Source organism: Paramormyrops kingsleyae, chromosome 19 (assembly GCF_048594095.1).
Source record: "Paramormyrops kingsleyae isolate MSU_618 chromosome 19, PKINGS_0.4, whole genome shotgun sequence".
NCBI lineage: Eukaryota > Metazoa > Chordata > Actinopteri > Osteoglossiformes > Mormyridae > Paramormyrops > Paramormyrops kingsleyae.
In genome coordinates, this window is record NC_132815.1 from 6097183 (window position 1) to 6116010 (window position 18828).

At 46.0% G+C, this 18828-nt stretch overlaps 1 protein-coding gene and 1 long non-coding RNA gene across 7 annotated transcripts in view; one reads left to right on the forward strand and one right to left on the reverse strand.

The window, feature by feature from the left end:
* Positions 1–18828, forward strand: part of tbc1d32 (TBC1 domain family, member 32) — a 39455-nt gene that overhangs the window by 10678 nt on the left and 9949 nt on the right. For all 6 annotated transcript variants that reach the window (XR_002836357.2, XR_002836358.2, XM_023797193.2 and 3 more), the window contains exons 17-27: positions 1393–1472; positions 2388–2526; positions 2782–2869; positions 4391–4509; positions 5634–5753; positions 6857–6945; positions 11261–11383; positions 12432–12540; positions 14344–14437; positions 14926–15045; positions 16693–16776. Coding sequence is in view for 4 of the 6 variants with exons in the window: in XM_023797193.2 (XP_023652961.2) it covers positions 1393–1472; positions 2388–2526; positions 2782–2869; positions 4391–4509; positions 5634–5753; positions 6857–6945; positions 11261–11383; positions 12432–12540; positions 14344–14437; positions 14926–15045; positions 16693–16776 (1165 nt within the window). In the remaining 2 variants the exon portion in view is untranslated. The remainder of the gene's footprint in view (positions 1–1392; positions 1473–2387; positions 2527–2781; positions 2870–4390; positions 4510–5633; positions 5754–6856; positions 6946–11260; positions 11384–12431; positions 12541–14343; positions 14438–14925; positions 15046–16692; positions 16777–18828) is intronic.
* Positions 16611–17547, reverse strand: LOC111836170 (uncharacterized). Its single transcript, XR_002836359.2, has 3 exons — positions 17423–17547; positions 17183–17296; positions 16611–16872 (listed from the first exon to the last, which is right to left on the reverse strand). It is a non-coding gene; the product is annotated as an uncharacterized lncRNA (long non-coding RNA).

The following is an 18828-nucleotide window of genomic DNA, read 5'->3' on the forward strand; positions in this document are numbered from 1 at the left end:
CCTCACGATGCAGGCGATGTGTCTCATTGCCGACTCCCTCAGCGACCGCTCATTCTGCACAAAGTCAAATTAGCGGTGCCCAAGGACTCTCCGAAGAGACACGGTACCAAAGGAGTCCGGTCTTTGTCCTTAGCCTCTCACTCAGGACTCCCAGGGGGAGCGTTCAAATTCCACATGCACGGCTAGAGGTGGGATTCGAACCCACAACCCTGAAGGTGTCAGGCTCCGCCTGTGTCGCCACAGCCTGGCCTATGGCGGGTCTGAAACCGTCTCTGTAACTGTTGGTCTTCGTTCACCTTCAGCAAACTTCCAATATTTACATATTCACGATTTTAAACATTGAAGGTGAGAAACTGTCTTCCTTTTAGGTTAAGTTTTTTTAACTGTAAAATGTTAAATATCAACCGGGAAATCAGAGCCAGGAATTTCAGTACAAGGGGAGTGGTGAGTGTGAGGATAAGCCCATAAATCAACATTGTCTTTATCAGTCATTGCTTACAGTACATAATGCAGCCTCGATTATCGTGGGTCTTTGTGACATGGTCTGGAAAACCTCCGAAATCCGGGCTCGTCCCTGTCCCAAGTCCTTCTGGGACAGCCTCGCCCCGGCAACAAATTGTTCATTAACCTAAAGACTCCCGTAAACGATTCGCCATAGATTTCTGTAATACTTAATAGAATCATTAAACGGTGACAGATATTCTGTGACACATTCTGTCCTGGAAGCAAGAACAATTAAATCTAACCATAAAAACCTACTTAATGATTCCTCTCTGAAGGCGGATGTTCCGTAAAAGGCGTAGAAGGTCTTTATTTATTTATTTATTTGAGGTGTAATTTGTTTCTGTTTAGTACTGGTGGAATTTCAATTTGCAGAATGAAATATCTGAGGTCTTTGTCGGGTTTTATGTCACTTGAGGATCTACAGACACACAGTGTTTCTGGTTGGACCTCCTGAGTTTGTGAGCTGTTGATGTTTTTTTCATTTTCACATTTTTTTTTTTTCCATTTTGTTATTTAATGTTTTTTGTTTTTTTTTAACAGTTGGTTGCTTGCTATGTGGGGGAGTGTTTCCTGTATTTGCTGACAAGTTCAAAACAGCCGTAAAGTGTTTCTGGCTTGTTGGCAATAAAGTGATAAGGTTAACGACAAGGACTCATCAGTCTGTCTGCAGCCATACAAATTTAATTAGAAAAATTGTAAACCTGAAAGCTGTTTTCTCAGCACAGACCGCAGACAGAATGATATAAAAGTTGTATACAGGCTTGGCATCTGATTGCGCCCTGCAAAGCCCCCCCCCCCCCCCCCCCCCGCGGAGCAGATGAATGATTCCTCAGGTGCGAAATCCGTAGGCCGGCTGCGCTGACACGACGCCACGCGTTTCCCTCATAGGCGAGCTCGCTGGCTGAGAGGATTCCCACCCCAGTCCCCGGAGCCTCACCGGACCCGTCCTCGCAGGAAGCCCAGAGCATGTGAGACCCCCCCTTCCCGGCTTCTCACTCTCTCTCCACCTTATTGTTGGAGAAAAGGCCCATTATTTATACCAGTGGATATGGGCAGCAAACAAGATGGCTGCCTGGACCCAATTGGCCCAAAGGGACCCAGACATGAACAATAAATAAATATATATACACCTACCCACATAAAAAGGTAAATTTCTACCATCATTTCTCTACATCATTTTAGAATAAAGACATCAGCTCTGTGGGTTGGGACTCACAAGGTTGCTGGGTCAAATCCCGTGGTTGGCAGAGTGATCCCACCATTGGGCCCTTGAGTGAGGCCCTTAACCCCAATTGCTCCAGGGCCTGACTGACCCTACTGTCCCCTCTATGCCAGTTCCATGAGGCGGCCTCCTGGGATGCTATTCCAGCTGTCCTGAAGGAGCTCCCACATATGCTGAGCCCTCATTGGCTGCTTTTCCTTCATTCTCTGGCCATTTCTAATGTCAGGCAGCCAAGTCATGTGATATGACACTCTATCACTCTCCTTGGCGTGTATAAGATTCACATATGTATAATTTATAAATAAGAATAATTACACAAAAATAATATAAAAAAAAACATGTACATCAAATGGCTGACTAGCTATAGGCAGAATTGGCAGTTGCTTAGGGACCCAGAATTGTGGAGGAAGTGAAATGATTACCAGTTTTTAGGGTAGGGCGGCCTCCTGAAAAGGCAGAGCCAGCCCTGATAGGCAGCCTCTTAACCTGATGGTTGTTGGGTCGAATCCTGGGAGAGGTCTCGAGGTCGCTCAAGGTCCAATGAAGCACCACACCTTCTTTAAATGGATCAGAGGTATCCGATCCGATCGGGTATCAAATCATATAAATGTGTGCCTGTGCGTGTGCGTGTGTGTGCGTGTGCGTGTGCGTGATCCTGCAGCCTGGCCTGGGAGGAGACGCTGCTGGACAGCCTGCTGAACTTCGCCGCCACCCCTAAGGGCTTTCTGCTCCTCCAGCAGACCGGCGCCATCCACGAATGCGTCTCGTACATGTTCACCAGGTTCACGAAGAAGCTGCAGGTATCGTGACCGAGACGCCACCTTGTGGCCGAGGTCGTTATGACCCCTGGCACTGTACATTCTTACAGTCATATAGCTTCAGCATTGAGCAGTTCCTGGATGATGTTGGATTTATTTATCTTTTAACATGAAAGTGACTGAGAAAGTTTTGACAGTTAATATCAGTAACAATCTCCTAGTTAGTCGTACCCCATATTGATGTTAGTGCTTATAAATCATAACAGGATCTTTATTTACTGCCTGGTCACTCCTCAGGTCAGCAGATGTGAGAAGTTTGGTTATGGGGTGATGGTCACTCAGGTAGCAGCGACTGCCCCCGGCGTAGCAGCCCTGCAGAGCTCAGGTACAGACTGTTTAATCCAGACATCCCATAATGCTCCTGTTCCCTGTCATCTTAGCCAGACGGTCATAACGACGGAGAGGTTTGGCAGTTTGATCACGGCACATGAAGGTCACAGATCGGTGCCAGTCTCGGTTTTGGGTTCACGGTTTGGTGGAATCTTGGTGCAGCGGGGAAAACAATTTATTTTGAAATTATTTATTATTAAAATTGCAAACACAGCTAGGAAGCTGTAAAACATAAGGCAAGGCCGTCTGGGGACGTGTCTGAATAACAAAATCTAAGAGACCCTAATATGCACATTGTAAAAATAAATATCTACAAAAAATCTAACTAAATCACATATAAAAACCTTTGTGCTCTACTGCCAAGTATGGTCACATGTCTGTAGTGATAAACACCTCTGTAGCCTGTAGTTATTTTTTTAGCCTGCTCTGAATTTCCTGGCTAAAGAGCCTTAAATGCCACCGGGAGATGAACTTGCAGAGGCTGTTTCTGCCTCGCTGCCTCGCTGCCTCACTCCGGTCGTACACATGCTCGGATGATGCCGTCTCAAATGGGTTAGCAAGTTGCATGTGTTTCCAGCAATATATCCAAGTTTGGTATAACAGACCTGGCAGACATTCCTGGTCTTATCAGCTATTTTGCTGTAATTTATTGGGAGACCAAAATGTTCCCAAACTGCCGATTTATGACTGACTGTAACCAGCGTCGACCGTAACCAACTCACAGCTGCAATTAGCATCTGCTCTATGCATAGATTTGCTGTAAGATTTCTTGCGTGAGCATGAGAGTCTGAAAGCACGAGTGTGAGATGGTGAGAGCTGCCGACCCTGTATAATGTTGAAACTCTCCTTGTTCCACCTGTGTGAAGAAATGCATTTATTAGTTTCCTCGTGCTTACAAACCGAAAACGATGTACCAAACGGTACATGACAAATACAGGCCTAACAGTGGTTATGATGGAACTGTGAAGCAGGTAGCTGTGTGACTTGCTTGGGCGTGACCACAAACAGAGCCTTGTCACAGGAGATGGGAGGGAGGAACTGGGGCATTGGCTCACGGAGGAACCGCCGCTGTGTGTGGGGTACGAGCGCGAGAGCGGGTGAAGCGACTGGCCTGATTCCTCCACTCTGGGACCTCAGCATCCACGTCGTTTCATAACAGCATCCTTTAAAATCTTAAACGTTGTCGTTGTGCAGTGAATTCATATTGAAATGTAATAGCATAGTGGATAGTTCAGGTCCAGAAAGCACAAATCCAGACCAAGATTTTGTTTCAACCAATCAGTTGAGTACTCTGTGACTGTGGCTCTTTATACTCTGCTGGTCAGTTGAAACAAAATCTCGGTGTGGATTTTTACTCTCTGGGCCTGAACTTTCTACCTCTGTGTAATAGTTTGAGTGGATAACAGGTGTCTGGCTGTGCACTGTGTCTGTGGTAATTAGTGCTTCCGTATCAGAAGTAGCCTTTAAGGGGCCCCGTTTCAGAGCCGGCTGGTTTGAGGACCATGTGCTGTTGCAGGTTTTGTCCAGACCATCGTCGTGGACCTTTGGTCGGCACTAGAATGCGAACCCGAGGATGTGAGGGTTGTCCAGCCCAGGCCCACGCCCATGGACCCCATCGACAGGAGCTGCCGGAAGGTACCGCAGCCCCTCCCGCTTTCGGGAGACCCCGTGCCTCTGTCTCTCAAGCTGGAGCGGTTCAGCCAAACAAGCCCCAGCAAAGAAGCAGCCGTGAGGTCTTCATCCCACCCTATAGCTGCCTCCGCATAGCTAATGTGTCTCTCGGGAAGTCAGGAGCACAGCCTCTGATATGAGGCGCTGGCCGTTTGACCGAGGTCCCAGTTGGACTGGTCGGGGGGGGGCGGCAGACGTCCGATGCGGACAGAATGCAGATTAGCTGAGCTCCGGATGAAAGAGAAGGAATTTCCATCTGATTCTTTTTTTTTATGGAAGACTCTGACATACATCAGTTGCAGGTTTGTGTTTTCCGGAATAAGAATTGCAGAGGAACGTGTCTGCGTTGCCGATGAAAGCTGGCCCTATGCTTACGGAATATTAAGTCGTTATTGTTCATCGTTTCCAGCGTCTTACAGAAGTCCTTAGTTTCCCCCCCCCCTCCCCCAGTGTCTCTGCAGTTTGCTAAATAGCCAGAGAGATATAACTCAACAAAAAAAGCAAAGGCTCAATGGACTGGTGTCAGAAATTAGGTAACTTGTATAGCAGTCTGATGATGGATCAGTGGATTAAAGAAGGTCATCTTGATGGGGGGAAATGCAGGTATCTGCAGTTTGAAGTTCTCAGAAGGAGGTGTGATTGTTTTTTTAAATCATTCTAAAAATTTCCACATCCCCAGGTTACAGTGAAGGTTTTGAGCATTTCTCACACAGAATAGTTCAAGAAGCCTTGTGAATATTCAGTACATATTTGATATACAGCCCCTGTTTTGTCAGTGTGTGTAGTGCACATTTTCAGAAAGGCTTTATTTGATAAATACGACATGTGCCTTCATATTGGGACTGGTTAATACGTTAGTGCTGTGAGCTTGGCCTCCTGAAATACCATTGTTTACCTTAATCGATTAATGGGCATCCTGTTTGGAGGCAGTCTTTACATACCTGCTATACCTGTGATTTATCTTATTGAACTTAAAATGCTTATACTCTCGTCCACTTTCGCTTTAGCTGAATGTGGCGCCCCCAGCCTGTAAGGGAGGGGAAGACCATTCTGTCTCACCCCCCACCTCTCCTGTGTCTCACCTGCAGTCATTCCTGGCCTTGGTGAATCTCCTGTATTCCTCTTACGCCGTGTGGGAGCTTCTGGGGCAACAACAGCTGCCCAACAAAGCGGAATACTCCCTCAGAGAAATGCCTACCTCCATCATCGTGAGTCCTGAGTTATCACGTGGCTCTGATTACGGCATGCTTATATAACATGCTTATCACTGCTTCCTCCCTTTTTAATAGCTATTTGTGTTATAACGCAATGATATTTGTGAAATAATTGTTAGATAAGACGGAGTACAGAATACTTCATCACTTCGGTTGCAGTTTCAATGGTTGCCATTAGAGGGCGAACATCAACCACTGGTTTTGTGGGTCCATGCACAGTTTTTCATGTTAGATTGTGATTCCTCCATTTCCATTCTGCTTTATTTGTTTTTATTGTAAAATTTTAATATCAACTTTCTCTATCATGGTCTTCCTAGCTTTGACGGACCGTATTTATTGACATACTGACAGTAAGCTTATTTCTGCATTTCTGCGCATATTTAGACTGGTGAATCCCGAACAAACGTTCGGAGGACTGCGTGCTCCCAGCTATGCAGTGTGAATTGATTTAAGTAACCATTTTGATATTACTGTCATTTTTGTTAAAGGTATTATATATAGATAATGGCGTAATTTGCATTAATGAAACACTTCAAACGGAGGCATGAGAAAGTGAGATGAACTGTGAAATGATACCTTAGTAATAAATGGGGGAATCGCTACAATGAATCTAACATTCATATATATGTCACTGGAGAACTTTTGCCGTTTACAAATTAGTCCTTTTATTTTAAAGCTTAATAAATTAATGTAATTTATTAATATTACTGAAATTTATAGTCAGGATAAAAAATTTGATCTTCCATTCCTTTTAAACCATGGAAAAGTTTTACCTTGAAATAATCATTTTGCTAATCCCACAGCAGTTGCCACCAGCTGTATTGAATCTCGTTAATTTGCGTGTTAATTTGCTCAGTTCCCGCCCATGTTCACGGTGAAATCACTGTAATTAAAGTCTCAGGCCTCTTCTGCTTCATCAGAGTGACTCCCTGCAAAGGGCAGCAATTACACTGTAAATATGGGCCAAACCGAACCCATGTTTTGTTAATGTTGGCGTTTTGCTTTCTTGGGTCTATCTGTATATTGTAATTTTTTCCACCCTTTGCCGATACGACGTTTTCTTCATCCGTATTTTTATGTATTGTTTTTGTCCACAGGATCTGATCGATAGGCTGATCATGATTAATTCAGACGCCAAAATACATTCGCTTTTCAACTATGAGCAGTCGCACACCTTCGGTCTGAGGTGAGATCACTTCGATTCCTCCCCTCCTCCCGGTGAATGACAGGGATACCTGGGAGAATGGGGGGGGGGGGGGGGTATTGCGTGACCCACCCGTTACGTGTGGGGGGGGGATCTGCCCTTTGTATTACGCTGCAGGGCACTCGCTCATGAAGATGGTTGTGTTTTCCATACCTGTCATTGGGCTCCGAACGTTGTGCCATTAGCCCTAAATATAAAAAAGCTTCTTTGATAGAGGGTTTAGGTTTGAGTATTTTAAAACTGCAAGTACTTGATTTTCTGTATTCTTTTTTTATTTCGTATTTTTGCAGTTACTGGCAGTGCAGCAATAGTAAAAATAATATAATATAATGTTTTTATACAGCCTTGTGAAAGTTAATAAAAAACAATGGCCTTGTAGTATAAACTGTCTTTAAAACAATTACTGTTGGTTTTTCTTTGCTTTTAATGGACATGAAATTGAGGTTCTGGTTCTGAAATATTAATTACTGTAGAAGGCTATAATCGGCGGTGGGCTTTGGTCCTGGTTACGCCGTGTATGTAGTGAGACACTGAGCCCGTGGTTAACGGCAGGTGCCCGCGGCGGCCCTGTGGCATCATCGCGGGAATCTGGCCAGCCTCGGACAGCACTGCCGCTTCTCGCGCTGCCCGCCTTGAAGCCGTCCATCAGAGCATGACGGAGTGTCCCCACCCTCTCAGCGCTCGGCTCTGTAGTGACGACCTTCTCTGCCGTCACGGCAGAAGCTGCAGGTCCGTGTCGGTCACTCTGCAGCTACCTGATAGCCGGTGGGGGGGGGGGGGGTGGGGGGGTGTTCAGTGAAGCTGGTGTCCAGGTATCCATAACACCAGTGTCTAGCGCCCATCCAACTCGCCCGTCGTCGTCGTCGCACTACATGCCATCTCAGGCAGGGGGCGTCACTGGAAAGGGGGCCCCCCTGATGAAATGTAACCTTAAGTGCCCCGAATGACAGGTGAGTCCCCACCCGGGGGGGCAATGCCACTGTAGAATTTCCCCAGCGGAGCTATATAATGTCTCCCTAGCGTAGGGATTATTATCTGTATTCAGGGACTCCTATAGAGTGCTGCCCCCCCCCCCCCAAAAAAAGATGGCCCCAGTCGCAGGCCTGAGAAACACTGCGTCGGTTAACACGAGTTCGGCATTGAGAGCCATGTGGGGGGGGGGTGGGGGGGGTGGACATGATGAAATAGCACACAGAGGAGAAGAGGAGGCGGAGCTGACGTGGCAGCAGGTGTGAGTGCAGCTCCGGACGCGTTTAGTGCCCTGTGAAGCTTTCACATCCAACAGGCTGCTGGCCTTCAGCGGGGGAGTCCATCAATAATTCAGGGAGCCTCTCAGAGTCCATTATTCTGCTGCATGGGCTGTATTTCTTCTTCTCACATGGAAGTAGCCCTGGCTGCTGGGCCTGGCTCTGTGCTCCCCAGCATTGAGTGTACCCCCCCGACCAGGGTATCATTCAGTGAGCTGTGTGTTTCATGTTCGGCTGGTGTCCTCTAGAGAAAACACTCCAGAGGCGGTGGAGGGTTCAAGGAGTTGGTCTCGGCCCTTTTTTTATCCTGCTGGGGTCGAGTTCTATGATTTTTTTTTTTTTTTTTTTTTTTTTTAAATGGGAGTGTCATAAAAGAGGCCATAATTCTTACAACAGGACCCATCTTATCATTAGCCAATCAGATGTTTTTATTTGGTGAGTGACATGAGAGGGGGATTCTGGGAGCCTATCAGCTGGGGCCAGTGGCGCTGTGCTAAGCGCATAAATTACTGCGATTGTACGTTTTTTTTCTTCTTTTTCTCATAATGAATTGTTGCTCCTTTCTTACCTTGACTGGTTGTAAATCGAGCTGAGATTTAAGGATCACGGTATTTATGTGCAGCCCATATATTTCAGCATAGTAATCACAGATGTGAGACCATTACTGGGAAATAGCAAATAGCTGCTTGCATGTTTAATACGATGATACTTACAAATAAGCCTAGTGTGCATATTCTTCATAGAAGCAAAATTTTAAGTCATATAAAAAGACTTTGTTAGAAAAATGACTATATGATTAATATGCAGTTTGTGCAAAGGGTGTACATTTTTACATAAAAATTAATCCTTTGGTATTTTTGCCCCAGTTAGAAGTCGAGCAGTAAAGTCAGTGGGGGCCGGGCCTCCAGATTAAGGAGAAGAAGCGGTGTCCCCCCGGATGGGCCTGTGTAGTGAAATATGCAAAATGGATCAATTAGGAAGGCTTGTTTTGGAGAGCAGTGCTCCCTGTTTACAAATCTGCACAGCGTGGTTTAGACGAGTCGTTATGCAGAACTAATATCACAGCTCACATAAATGAAATAACAGCAGGCCTGCGCTTTGGGAATGATTCTCTGTGAGAGACGGGAGAACTGAGACAGAGAGAGAGACAGAGGAAGCCATGTGTGTTTCGTGCAGTGCAATTAAGATGGGCCATTATCGAACTGAGTGTCCATAACAGGCTTGGAAATAAGAGCACCCTCTCCTGGTCACCTAGTGGAACTGTGACATGAATCAGGCCTGTTGGGGCGGTTTGTCTTTGCCGTATCTCAGGCGTTGGTGATTAAAAATTGCTGCATATTATAAATAGCTCAATAGCCGATCAGCCTATTAGTATGACAATTTGCACAATTTTTGTACCATTTATTTATTTTTTTTTTACATATCACTATTATGTACAATAGGGATCTAGCGCATTTCAATGCCTGCATCTACTGCTTTGCATTTGATAAATAAACTATGATTTGATTTTATTATTATTATTATTATTATTATTATCCATGTATTTTCCATAGCTGCTTGTGCTACGCAGGGTCTGGGGGCCCAGGGCCTATCCGGGAACCTACAGGTGCAAGCCAGGGAATAACCCAGGGTGGGGCGCCAACCCCCCGCAGGGAAAACTCACCATTCACACCTAGGGACAATTTGGCAACTCCAATCACCTTAGGATTGTGTTTGGATTGTGGGGGGAACCAAGGGGAAGCGCCATAAAGACTCAGGGAGAAAATGCAAAGGCCACACATGTGGTGTCGGGTCAGAGACTCAAACCCTCGAACCCTGATCCCAGAGGTGTGAGGCAACAGTGCAAAACCACCACACTGCCGTACCACCCCTATTATTATTAATAATAATAATAATATTTTTAAATTATTAGTATTATTAGCAGCAGCAACAGCCTCTTGAGATCCAGGGGAGAAAAAAAATCATTGATTTTAAAATTTTGATTTGGCAGGAAGAAAATTTTGATTTGGCGTTGGCAAGGTCACATCTGCAAACATGTAACGTATCTTAAAGCGCTAACTGTCCTCTTTAAGAAACAACAGGAATTTACAGAGTGGCTTGTGCAGTATGAGAGATATGAGAGGGTTTATTATTATTATTATTATTATTATTATTATTATTATTCCTGCTGATGCTGCAGTTCACTTTACTCAGACGGAGAAGCACAAATCAGAACTTTAGCTGAGCCTGAGGATTAAATACACGCTTGACCCTTTGCTTTTCATTGTAAACCATCACCTCAGTAAAGTATCTTGCCATATTCACTATAAAAAACTCCCAGGTTTACTAGTGCTGACCGGAGTGGTAGTTAGTACCAGTGTATTGGGGAAGGCAGCGAGATTAGCAGCAGCAAAAGCACAGGAGCCGTCCTCCTTCACAGGCGTGTCTGGCCGTAGATATCCTCAGAGACTCCGTCCATTTCGTGTCAGATTTTGTTCTCACTGCAGGTACATGGCGAGCGTGTCGCTTTGTCCCGGCTCTGCCTGTCGCTGTATATTTGTTGAACGCTGAAATCCATTTTCCCATTCCTGCTACGACATTGCTTTCTTTATGTAGAGCACTTTCAGTTTAGTCCTTTGTAGAATCATTTCGTTTACTGGGAAGTAAGTCAGGAAAGTAGGACATATGATTACAGCTTTCATACTATCTGTGAAGAAAGGATGACTGGGCACAGCTCTGGCGCCCTGCTTCTGTCTTTGTAGCCACAAAGCTATCTCCAGTCCAAATGTTTCCAAAGCTACAGCGAAGGAATTCTTTCAGGCACCTGTTTTGCAACACAGCTGTTAGCTATTAAGTTCATTTGCTTGCTGAATTTATATAACACATTTTCACTGTATGTGTCGTCCTCTTGAGAGCCTAAATGAGAAGTCTTACAGGCAGATAAATCTGACCTTGGACATTGATATGTTAACTCAAAAACTGCTTGATAGCATAGTTTAATTTGTACAAATAGAGCCAGTTATGCTTAGAGCTGGATCGGCTTCACCTGCTTGATGCTGTTTAACCTCCAGGTTATTGAGCATGATGATCTGCAGCCTGGACTCCCTCCTGCTTCTGCAGTCACAATATAGAATCTCTGAGATGTTACTCCAAGGTCAGAAGGACAACACAGTGGCTCCATCTACAGGCAGAGAGTAAGTATTTCACGGTGCTCCTCCAGAACTTTGAAGTCTCTCCATCTCTACTGTATGTGGGTTTTTAATGTAGCGCCCTGCGTTGTTATTGATGAGCTCCACAATGTATAAATCATTTTGAATCCTACAGATAATAGAGAAGACAGGTTGACAGACAGAGAGATACTTCCTGGGCGGAAATTAAGCTCTTTTTTTTTTTTTGTTGGCTGAATAATATAAGCTATTGCTGTTTCAGAATATATTCAAGGGTTGTAGTTTGAATGAAATCCCAAGCTCTTTTGCCCTTTTTCCCCCTGAGTTTTTTCCCTCCTGGGCTCAGAAAGTAGCAGGATGATTCTCACATTTCACTGTCAAATAATAAAAAAAGAAAAACTTGGCTGTGTAACCATGTCATAATTTCTGCTCTTGGAGGAAGATTCAAAGCGAAATGGGGACCAGTTTTGAAGTGTCTCTGTAATGGGTGTCGCTGTCCTCCTTACCGGTTACCGATTTAAAGTGCGGATTTAGAGTCCTCCCTGTAAATTCCTATAGCCCTTTTATTCCTTTGACATAACAGTTGCCAAAGAAACAGTAATTATCAGTTTCTATTCTGCCTTAAAAAGGATGAATACAGTAACTATGCCTACTGTACACTGTAACTGAGAAAAAGGCCTTCAGAGTTTCAAAGTCCACCCCTTATGTGTGATAGATAAATTATAGTCGGTGAGCAAAGTCAAGCTCGCATATCTTGTCTCGAGATAAAACAGAGCCTAAAATATCCAATTTTGAACATCACATTTTAAGAAGATATGGGGTTATGGTGTTTTGCCTGTTAACGGCAGAATTATGGTGATTATGATTGTTTTTCTCACTGTTTGTTTGTCCGTGACACAGAATTTGTCAGTGTAAGGTTGCTCCCTCAAAGATAACACAGCATGGCAGCTTATACTGGAAAACAGAAACTCTTCTTTAACCACTGCGCCCCCCACAGGTCAGCCACAGTCGTTTCATTGGTGGCACTGACGGCGTCGCCGGCCATCCCACGCTGGCTCTGTCTCTCTTCCCACAGAGATTTTATCATAGACGGGCTCTCTGTCGAGAGGAACCATGTCCTGGTGCGCATGTTGGCGGTGGGCGGGCCGAGCGAACGCAGGCTGCCGTCGCGGGCCTTGCAGAAGGTCAGTCTGCCCTCTCATGAATATCTACGTTCCCCGTGTGTCGCCGTTTGTCCTCTCTGGTTTCCATGGTCTGGCGCGCATTTATTCCTACAAATTGCATCCAGTCTGCATCATTTCTCAGCACTAACCGCAACAGCTGCTCTCAACGCTGTGCTGCTTTTGAGTTCTCTCAGCAGCGGGCCGGAGTTTAGTAGCGAATCTCTATGTGATCGCAGACCAAGTGCAACAAACACACTGCCTACCTTTATTCTCTGTGCGGCAGTGAGATGGAGGAACGGGTCGTTATTAGAATATAACAATGGCAAGAGTCCGGCACTGAATATTCTGCTCATTTTCCTAATGAATGTCCTCTGTTTCTTTCCCTGCATTCAGTGTTTGCTTGAAAAGGCTTCCCATGGCGAGCATTTGCATCCAAGCCCCCTCGCCATTAATAATAATATTCGCAGTTTTGTCACGGAGACAGTCAAAGGATCAGTTCCGTATTCCCAGGAAGTTGTGACTGTCCCCCATTTACCCTCATTATGTGTGCGAATCCCAGTGGGGAGGGCGATATTTTGCTGTCCTTTGTTTGGACTGTACAGAGAGTGATTAATTGCACAAGACTAACCATTCGCAGATAGTGGCAACTGATGTGAAGGTATTGTTGTGGAAATGTTCCAGAAAGAGTATTAACTCAATTACACACAACTAAGCGGGTTTGTAAATTAATGTATTATATGTATGTCCATTCATCATCGATACCGCTAAGCTAGCGCGGGGTCACGGTGACCCTGGCGGCTGTCCCAGAAAACGCAGGGCTCAAGACAGGGAACATCCAGGACGTGATGCCGGTCTGTAACGGGGCCTGCATAACTAATAACTTTAATAACCTTAATTAAAATTAATGCCGCTGTACTGTTTATTTTCACATATTTATTTGAAGATGCTGCAGATATCTTAGTATTCTATAATACTACAGCAGCATAATGATCTTAGTATATTATACTACAACAGCAATATAATGAATTTAATATTTTATAATACAACAGCAGCATAATAATCTTAGTATTTTATACTACAACAGCAATGTAACAAACTTAGTACTTTATACTACAGCAGCAGTGTAACAAACAGTATTTTATACTATAGCAGCAGCATAACGATCTTAGTATTTTATACTACAACAGGAGCGTGACGATCTTATTATTTCATACTACAACAGCAGCATAACGATTTTAGAATTTTATACTGCAACAGCAGCACAAATATGGCTCGATTAGGCTGGAATGCAGGCCCAGGTGCCTCAGAGTCCTACTGCTTTGCCTTCAACCCAAGGCTGCCGTGTTTATCGGCGAGCCTTTCTGTTTCGTAATCTGCAGTGAAGGTGGTGCTGCACAGCTGTCTCTGCCCTGGGGACTCTGAGCTGAACCTGCCCTTGCTTGTGCAGTGCTGTGCTTCTCTATGCCCTCGGCTGTGCAGTGCTGTGCTTCTCGATGCCCTCCGCTGTGCAGTGCTGCGCCACTCGATGCCCTCGGCTGTGCAGTGCTGCGCTTCTCGATGCCCTCGGCTGTGCAGTTTGGAGTGCATTTCTGCAAGTCTTGTTTGCCCTCATTAAAATCATTTTAAAAGAATATTTAAACAACACAATCTTACCATTTCTTTATATAACTTATTTAAATCTCAGCCCATTGACTTAACAATCCAGTATAGGCTTCTATTGAGAGAATGGGGGCATCTCTTAACTCTGAGGTTTTGGCTTCCCAGAATCACAGGAAGCAGAACGATCACGTTTGTTGGTGTTAATGTTATGTTTCATGTTTTTAGGGCAGTGATCCATATCCATGGAAGATGTTTTCCTCATTCCCACTGCCCAAGTGTTACTTTCCAGAGGCTCCGAAGATGCCTCACACCAAACAGGGTATGGATCCTATCCGTCTGTCCATCCATCCATCCATCCATCCATCCATGCAGCCAGCCATTCCATTTGTCCATTTTCCCGTCGCTTATCTAGTGAAAGTATAAAGTACAAGACAGGGAACACATCCACTGATTTAATTGGTATTTGGCAGCTGTTTCTTGAAAGCATGATTTCCGGGTTAATTAATGGTGATGACACCGTAATGCTTTAACAGATGTATGCTGAGCCAGGGAGGAAATGCAAATCTCAGATGAATAAAGAATAATGACTTCCTACAAGTGGGAAAACCTGCAGAGTAAATTCTCCGGCAGTGCTAATGAAGTCCAGGCAGCGCCTTGTGTTTTTGTCGTTCCGTTGACCTTTGAAGTGATATGAAAAGTGTCGCTGCGTCGGGGCTAAAGCAAGGCCTTACTGCTGGAGGTAGGGCCGCCCGCCCGCCCGCCGGAGATTAAGCATGGCAGCCCACCAGTTTCCTCTCTGTCTTCCAGACTCGGAGATGGGCGCCTTCCTCACCTCCACAAGGCCCGCCGACCGCGACTGGATGGTCTGCTGCAGGGGGATGTACTCGAAGATCATGACCAGCAAGTCCGCCCTCATAACAGAGAACGGTGTGTGTCTGGGATCTTACAGTCCGTTACGAGTGATGTCATTGAATTATTAACCCACATCTCATAACGTGAAAGTCTGACAATGCAGAAGGTGTTAAGTAAGTGATGTAGGAAGAAGATAATCGTAACACATCAAAATATGAAATATAGTTTAGGATTATATAAATTCTTCCATTCAGCCTTTGTTCTGTATTATTACTGCATTGTTAGAAAATAATCCAGCAATCTTACTTTCTTCAGTAAGAAAATGATTTTTGCTCCCCTCAATGATAAGGAGCCATTTGTTCAGAAGTCCTCTTATTTGGTTATTCTTGTCAGAAGGTTCCGGGTCGACCTGCCCAAGCCCGGTGCGCTGTTTTGACGAGGCGTCATGGGAACTTAGCGGTTACGCTCTTACAGGTCGTCGGGCTGCCTGCTTAAATGGATTCTCTCGGGCTGTGTGCAATGGGCTTTTTTTTTTTGTGTGTTTGCCCGGTCTGTCTGAGGTTGTGAAATAAACGTGTCTGTCTGCGTTCCCCGTCCGACGCCTTGTGAATCCCTAACGTCCGCCAGATCTGGAGCCACAAAACCAGGTCAGCATCGCCCGTGAGCTCTGGATGTTATCCGTCTGCTTAACAAATGTTCTCCTCCAGTCTCGAAAATGGGTGAGAGACAGATAGTTTTGCAGGGTGAAATTCAACCTCTGGCAGATTTGAGAGGAGAGTGTCAGAGTAGAGTGCAGTCTGTCTTTACACCTACCTTGTCCACAGCGCAGCAAACGATGGCACATTAGAGACTGAAACCAGTGCAGCATTCAGAGCAAACGCAGAGCATGATGTCAGACTAGCTGCGTGTTCCCACAGCTGCAGCCTCTGCACACGCGTCTGACGGGATCTGGGAATGTTCTCCTACTGCCTGGATGGGCCGCTTTTAAGCCCACTCCGGTCTGACAGAGATGACCCCCTCCACCATGATGCCACACTCATCAAACACGCGGCTCTGCCGGAGATCAGTGCTCGTGGGGGTGCTGTAGGAAAGCTGACAGCCATGTTTTGCCAGTGCCGGATCGTTCTTCATTTCGGAAGCACTTAGAGGGGAAGCAGGAAGTGAGGAATGCTCTTCACATGCTCTTCCTTGTGTTGGTGGACTAGGCAGATTACCACCTTAACATCACTCTACCAGCAGGGTATGGCTACTCGATTATGGCAAAAAAAAAAAAATAATAATAATAATAATCGCGATTATTTTGGTCAGTATTGAGATGATTTTTTTAACATGATTAGTCATTGACTTTGGAAATATCATGCATTTATTGAGCTTTTTCTTTTCAAAAAACTGTTTTACTGTGGATTTTCTTTAACGATAAATATAATTCAGCTGAGAAACAAAAGGGTCTGGAAAGGGGTGCACTGGATTTATAACGCATAATAAAACGGGGGCATCACCGCGAAACGAAATGCAGTACAGTAATTGTTTTATCTGGACCATTTTGTTTTGATAGTCATTGGAAGCCAGAATTCTAATTGGTATTAAAATTTGATTAATTGGCCAGCCCTACAGCGGGGGGGGGGGGGGGGGGGCGAGACTCGCGTGCCTCAGTAACAACAGCTTACTGTTGTTAAAACCCTTGGATTTGTGTAAACACAAAGACGTCTGCCCTCCCTACAGTGCTGGCCGACCTTTTGGAGAAGACCGTACTGCACCTCTCTGCTTCTACAGCTGGCTGCTTCTTCCCGGTGGTGGAGTTCAAAGGTGAGTGAGTTCAAAGGTCAGTCGGGGGCCTGGTGTCCCTCGCATGTCCTCACGGCTAGCTCGCTGGTGCTGGGAGGTTGAATTCCACTTTTCACACTGACGTTATTTGTTATGGAAGAGAAAAAAAATGTCGTCTTATTGCTGTGCAAAGCCGTGGTTTATCTGAGCTAACTTGCACGCCTGCTGATTTCTCACGTGTCCCTTCAGGTTAAATACGCTGCCCAAAGGTCAAACATCAGTCCCCTGCATTACCCCGTGTGCCATATCTATAACAAGGGGCCTCTGCCCCTTATCAAAAACCTGATAAATTATATAAAGTTTTGAAAACACTGATAAAAGTCCTAGTTTGGCAGCCCAATTTCCGCTGGGGATTAATAAAGCGCTGCGCGCCGGTTATCTCGTTTACCTTGCGGAGTCAGCCGTGCGATCGCAGCGGGCTGCGTGCTTCCCGCACTTCCCCAGAAACTCGCCGCAGTGCAAACCTCACGTTGCGTCCGTCTCCCTCCGTGGTTGTTCCTCCCTGTAAGAATGTGTGTGCAGAGGTGTGAGAAAACAGTGCTGATCACTGAGGCACCCCGGTGCTCGTCTGTGTCCCGAAGCAGACCCAACAGTCCACATTTTCGCTCCCTCCCATTTCCCAGCACACCTGTATCAGGTACTCTGTGTTCTTGATTGGCTGGGAGCTTCATGGGAGCGAAAATGTGAACTTATTTCCCAGTATTACAGTGGCCATATACTTCAAACACTGTTTACTTCAAACACTATTTAAAGTGTGATGCGCGGTGCATAGCATGCTGACCAACCCCGCAGCGTCACATTTATATCAGCCAATCGTGGACAGTGGGCAGGATGAGAGCAAGTTTATCTGGAGGACCTTGTACAGGTGGTGCGCCGAAACGGTGATCACCAAAGGTGATTACACATCATGCGACGCTGTATTGCTAAAACGCCATTTATTCTGAAGTATACGGCCAAATTTACAGCCGTCGAAGATTTATTTCCTTGCAAATCTCCATTCATGGTGCATTGATTCAGGTCCATTAAAACAGATTCGATCCACATGACTGAATTGTTTGTTTGCGCATGTGCGCTGCATGTGTGCTGCATGTGTGCTCTGTGTGCGTTACATGCCGCTTAATCACATCTCGTTCATCTCGCAGCGTCTGTGTGCTCAGTCTCGGTGTCACTCAGCAGTTTCCAGGCATGGCTGATAAAAGGAGATATGCAGTTGTGATAATTAGTCATGTAGTGTCGCCTCCCTGCCCCCAGGGGGTGCTATACCCCCCAGTCTGAGTGGATGTCTCAGGCCTTCACCTCCCCCGCCTGCTTTGAGTAGACCCTGTGCTAGTGTTAGGATGGATAAAAATGGCGGAAACGCGGTGAGAATAGCAAATGAAAAAGGTCTTGAGACCCTTTGCAGGAGAGCTGTGTTTACAGATGCATGGGCAGCGTGAGCCGCGCCCCAGCGGCCAAAGGGGGGCAGCGGACAGCCTGCCAGCGCATCGTCATGGGGGAGGGCCACTGCCAGCCAATCAGCTTCTCTTATGTTTTTTTTTTTTTTTTGTTAATTTGTTTTTACATGTACAGCCGACAGGCGAGTCAAGCATCTGCCCGCCCCCCCTCACACAGCCCCACACTTCTCTATGCCCCCCTTCCCCCCACCTCTCATACTTCCCGAAACGCTCTGTCAGGGAGGTGCCGTCTCAGGCCACGCTTCCCGCCTCGCTCAGCCACACCCGTCACCGGCAGTTTGCAGGTGGTGACGCCCCCCGTGTCTGACGGTGCCTCTGCGTGACCCCATCTGTCAGACGGCAGGAAGTGAGGACCCGGCCCCCCCGTCACACCGCGATGCCGGTGGCAGAGGCGGCAGCACCGCGTCCGCTCTCCCCAACCGCTCCCCCCCCGCTTTTTAATTACTCACCGTGACTTAAATTAGGTGCGGCGCTGACTTGAATCCCAATGCCGCGTCCCCGTTACGCTGGTGGGGGTTTCGTACACCGTCTGCTTCATCGCAGACAGCGATGTTTGGTGTTTTGCTGTGTTCCCATCTAA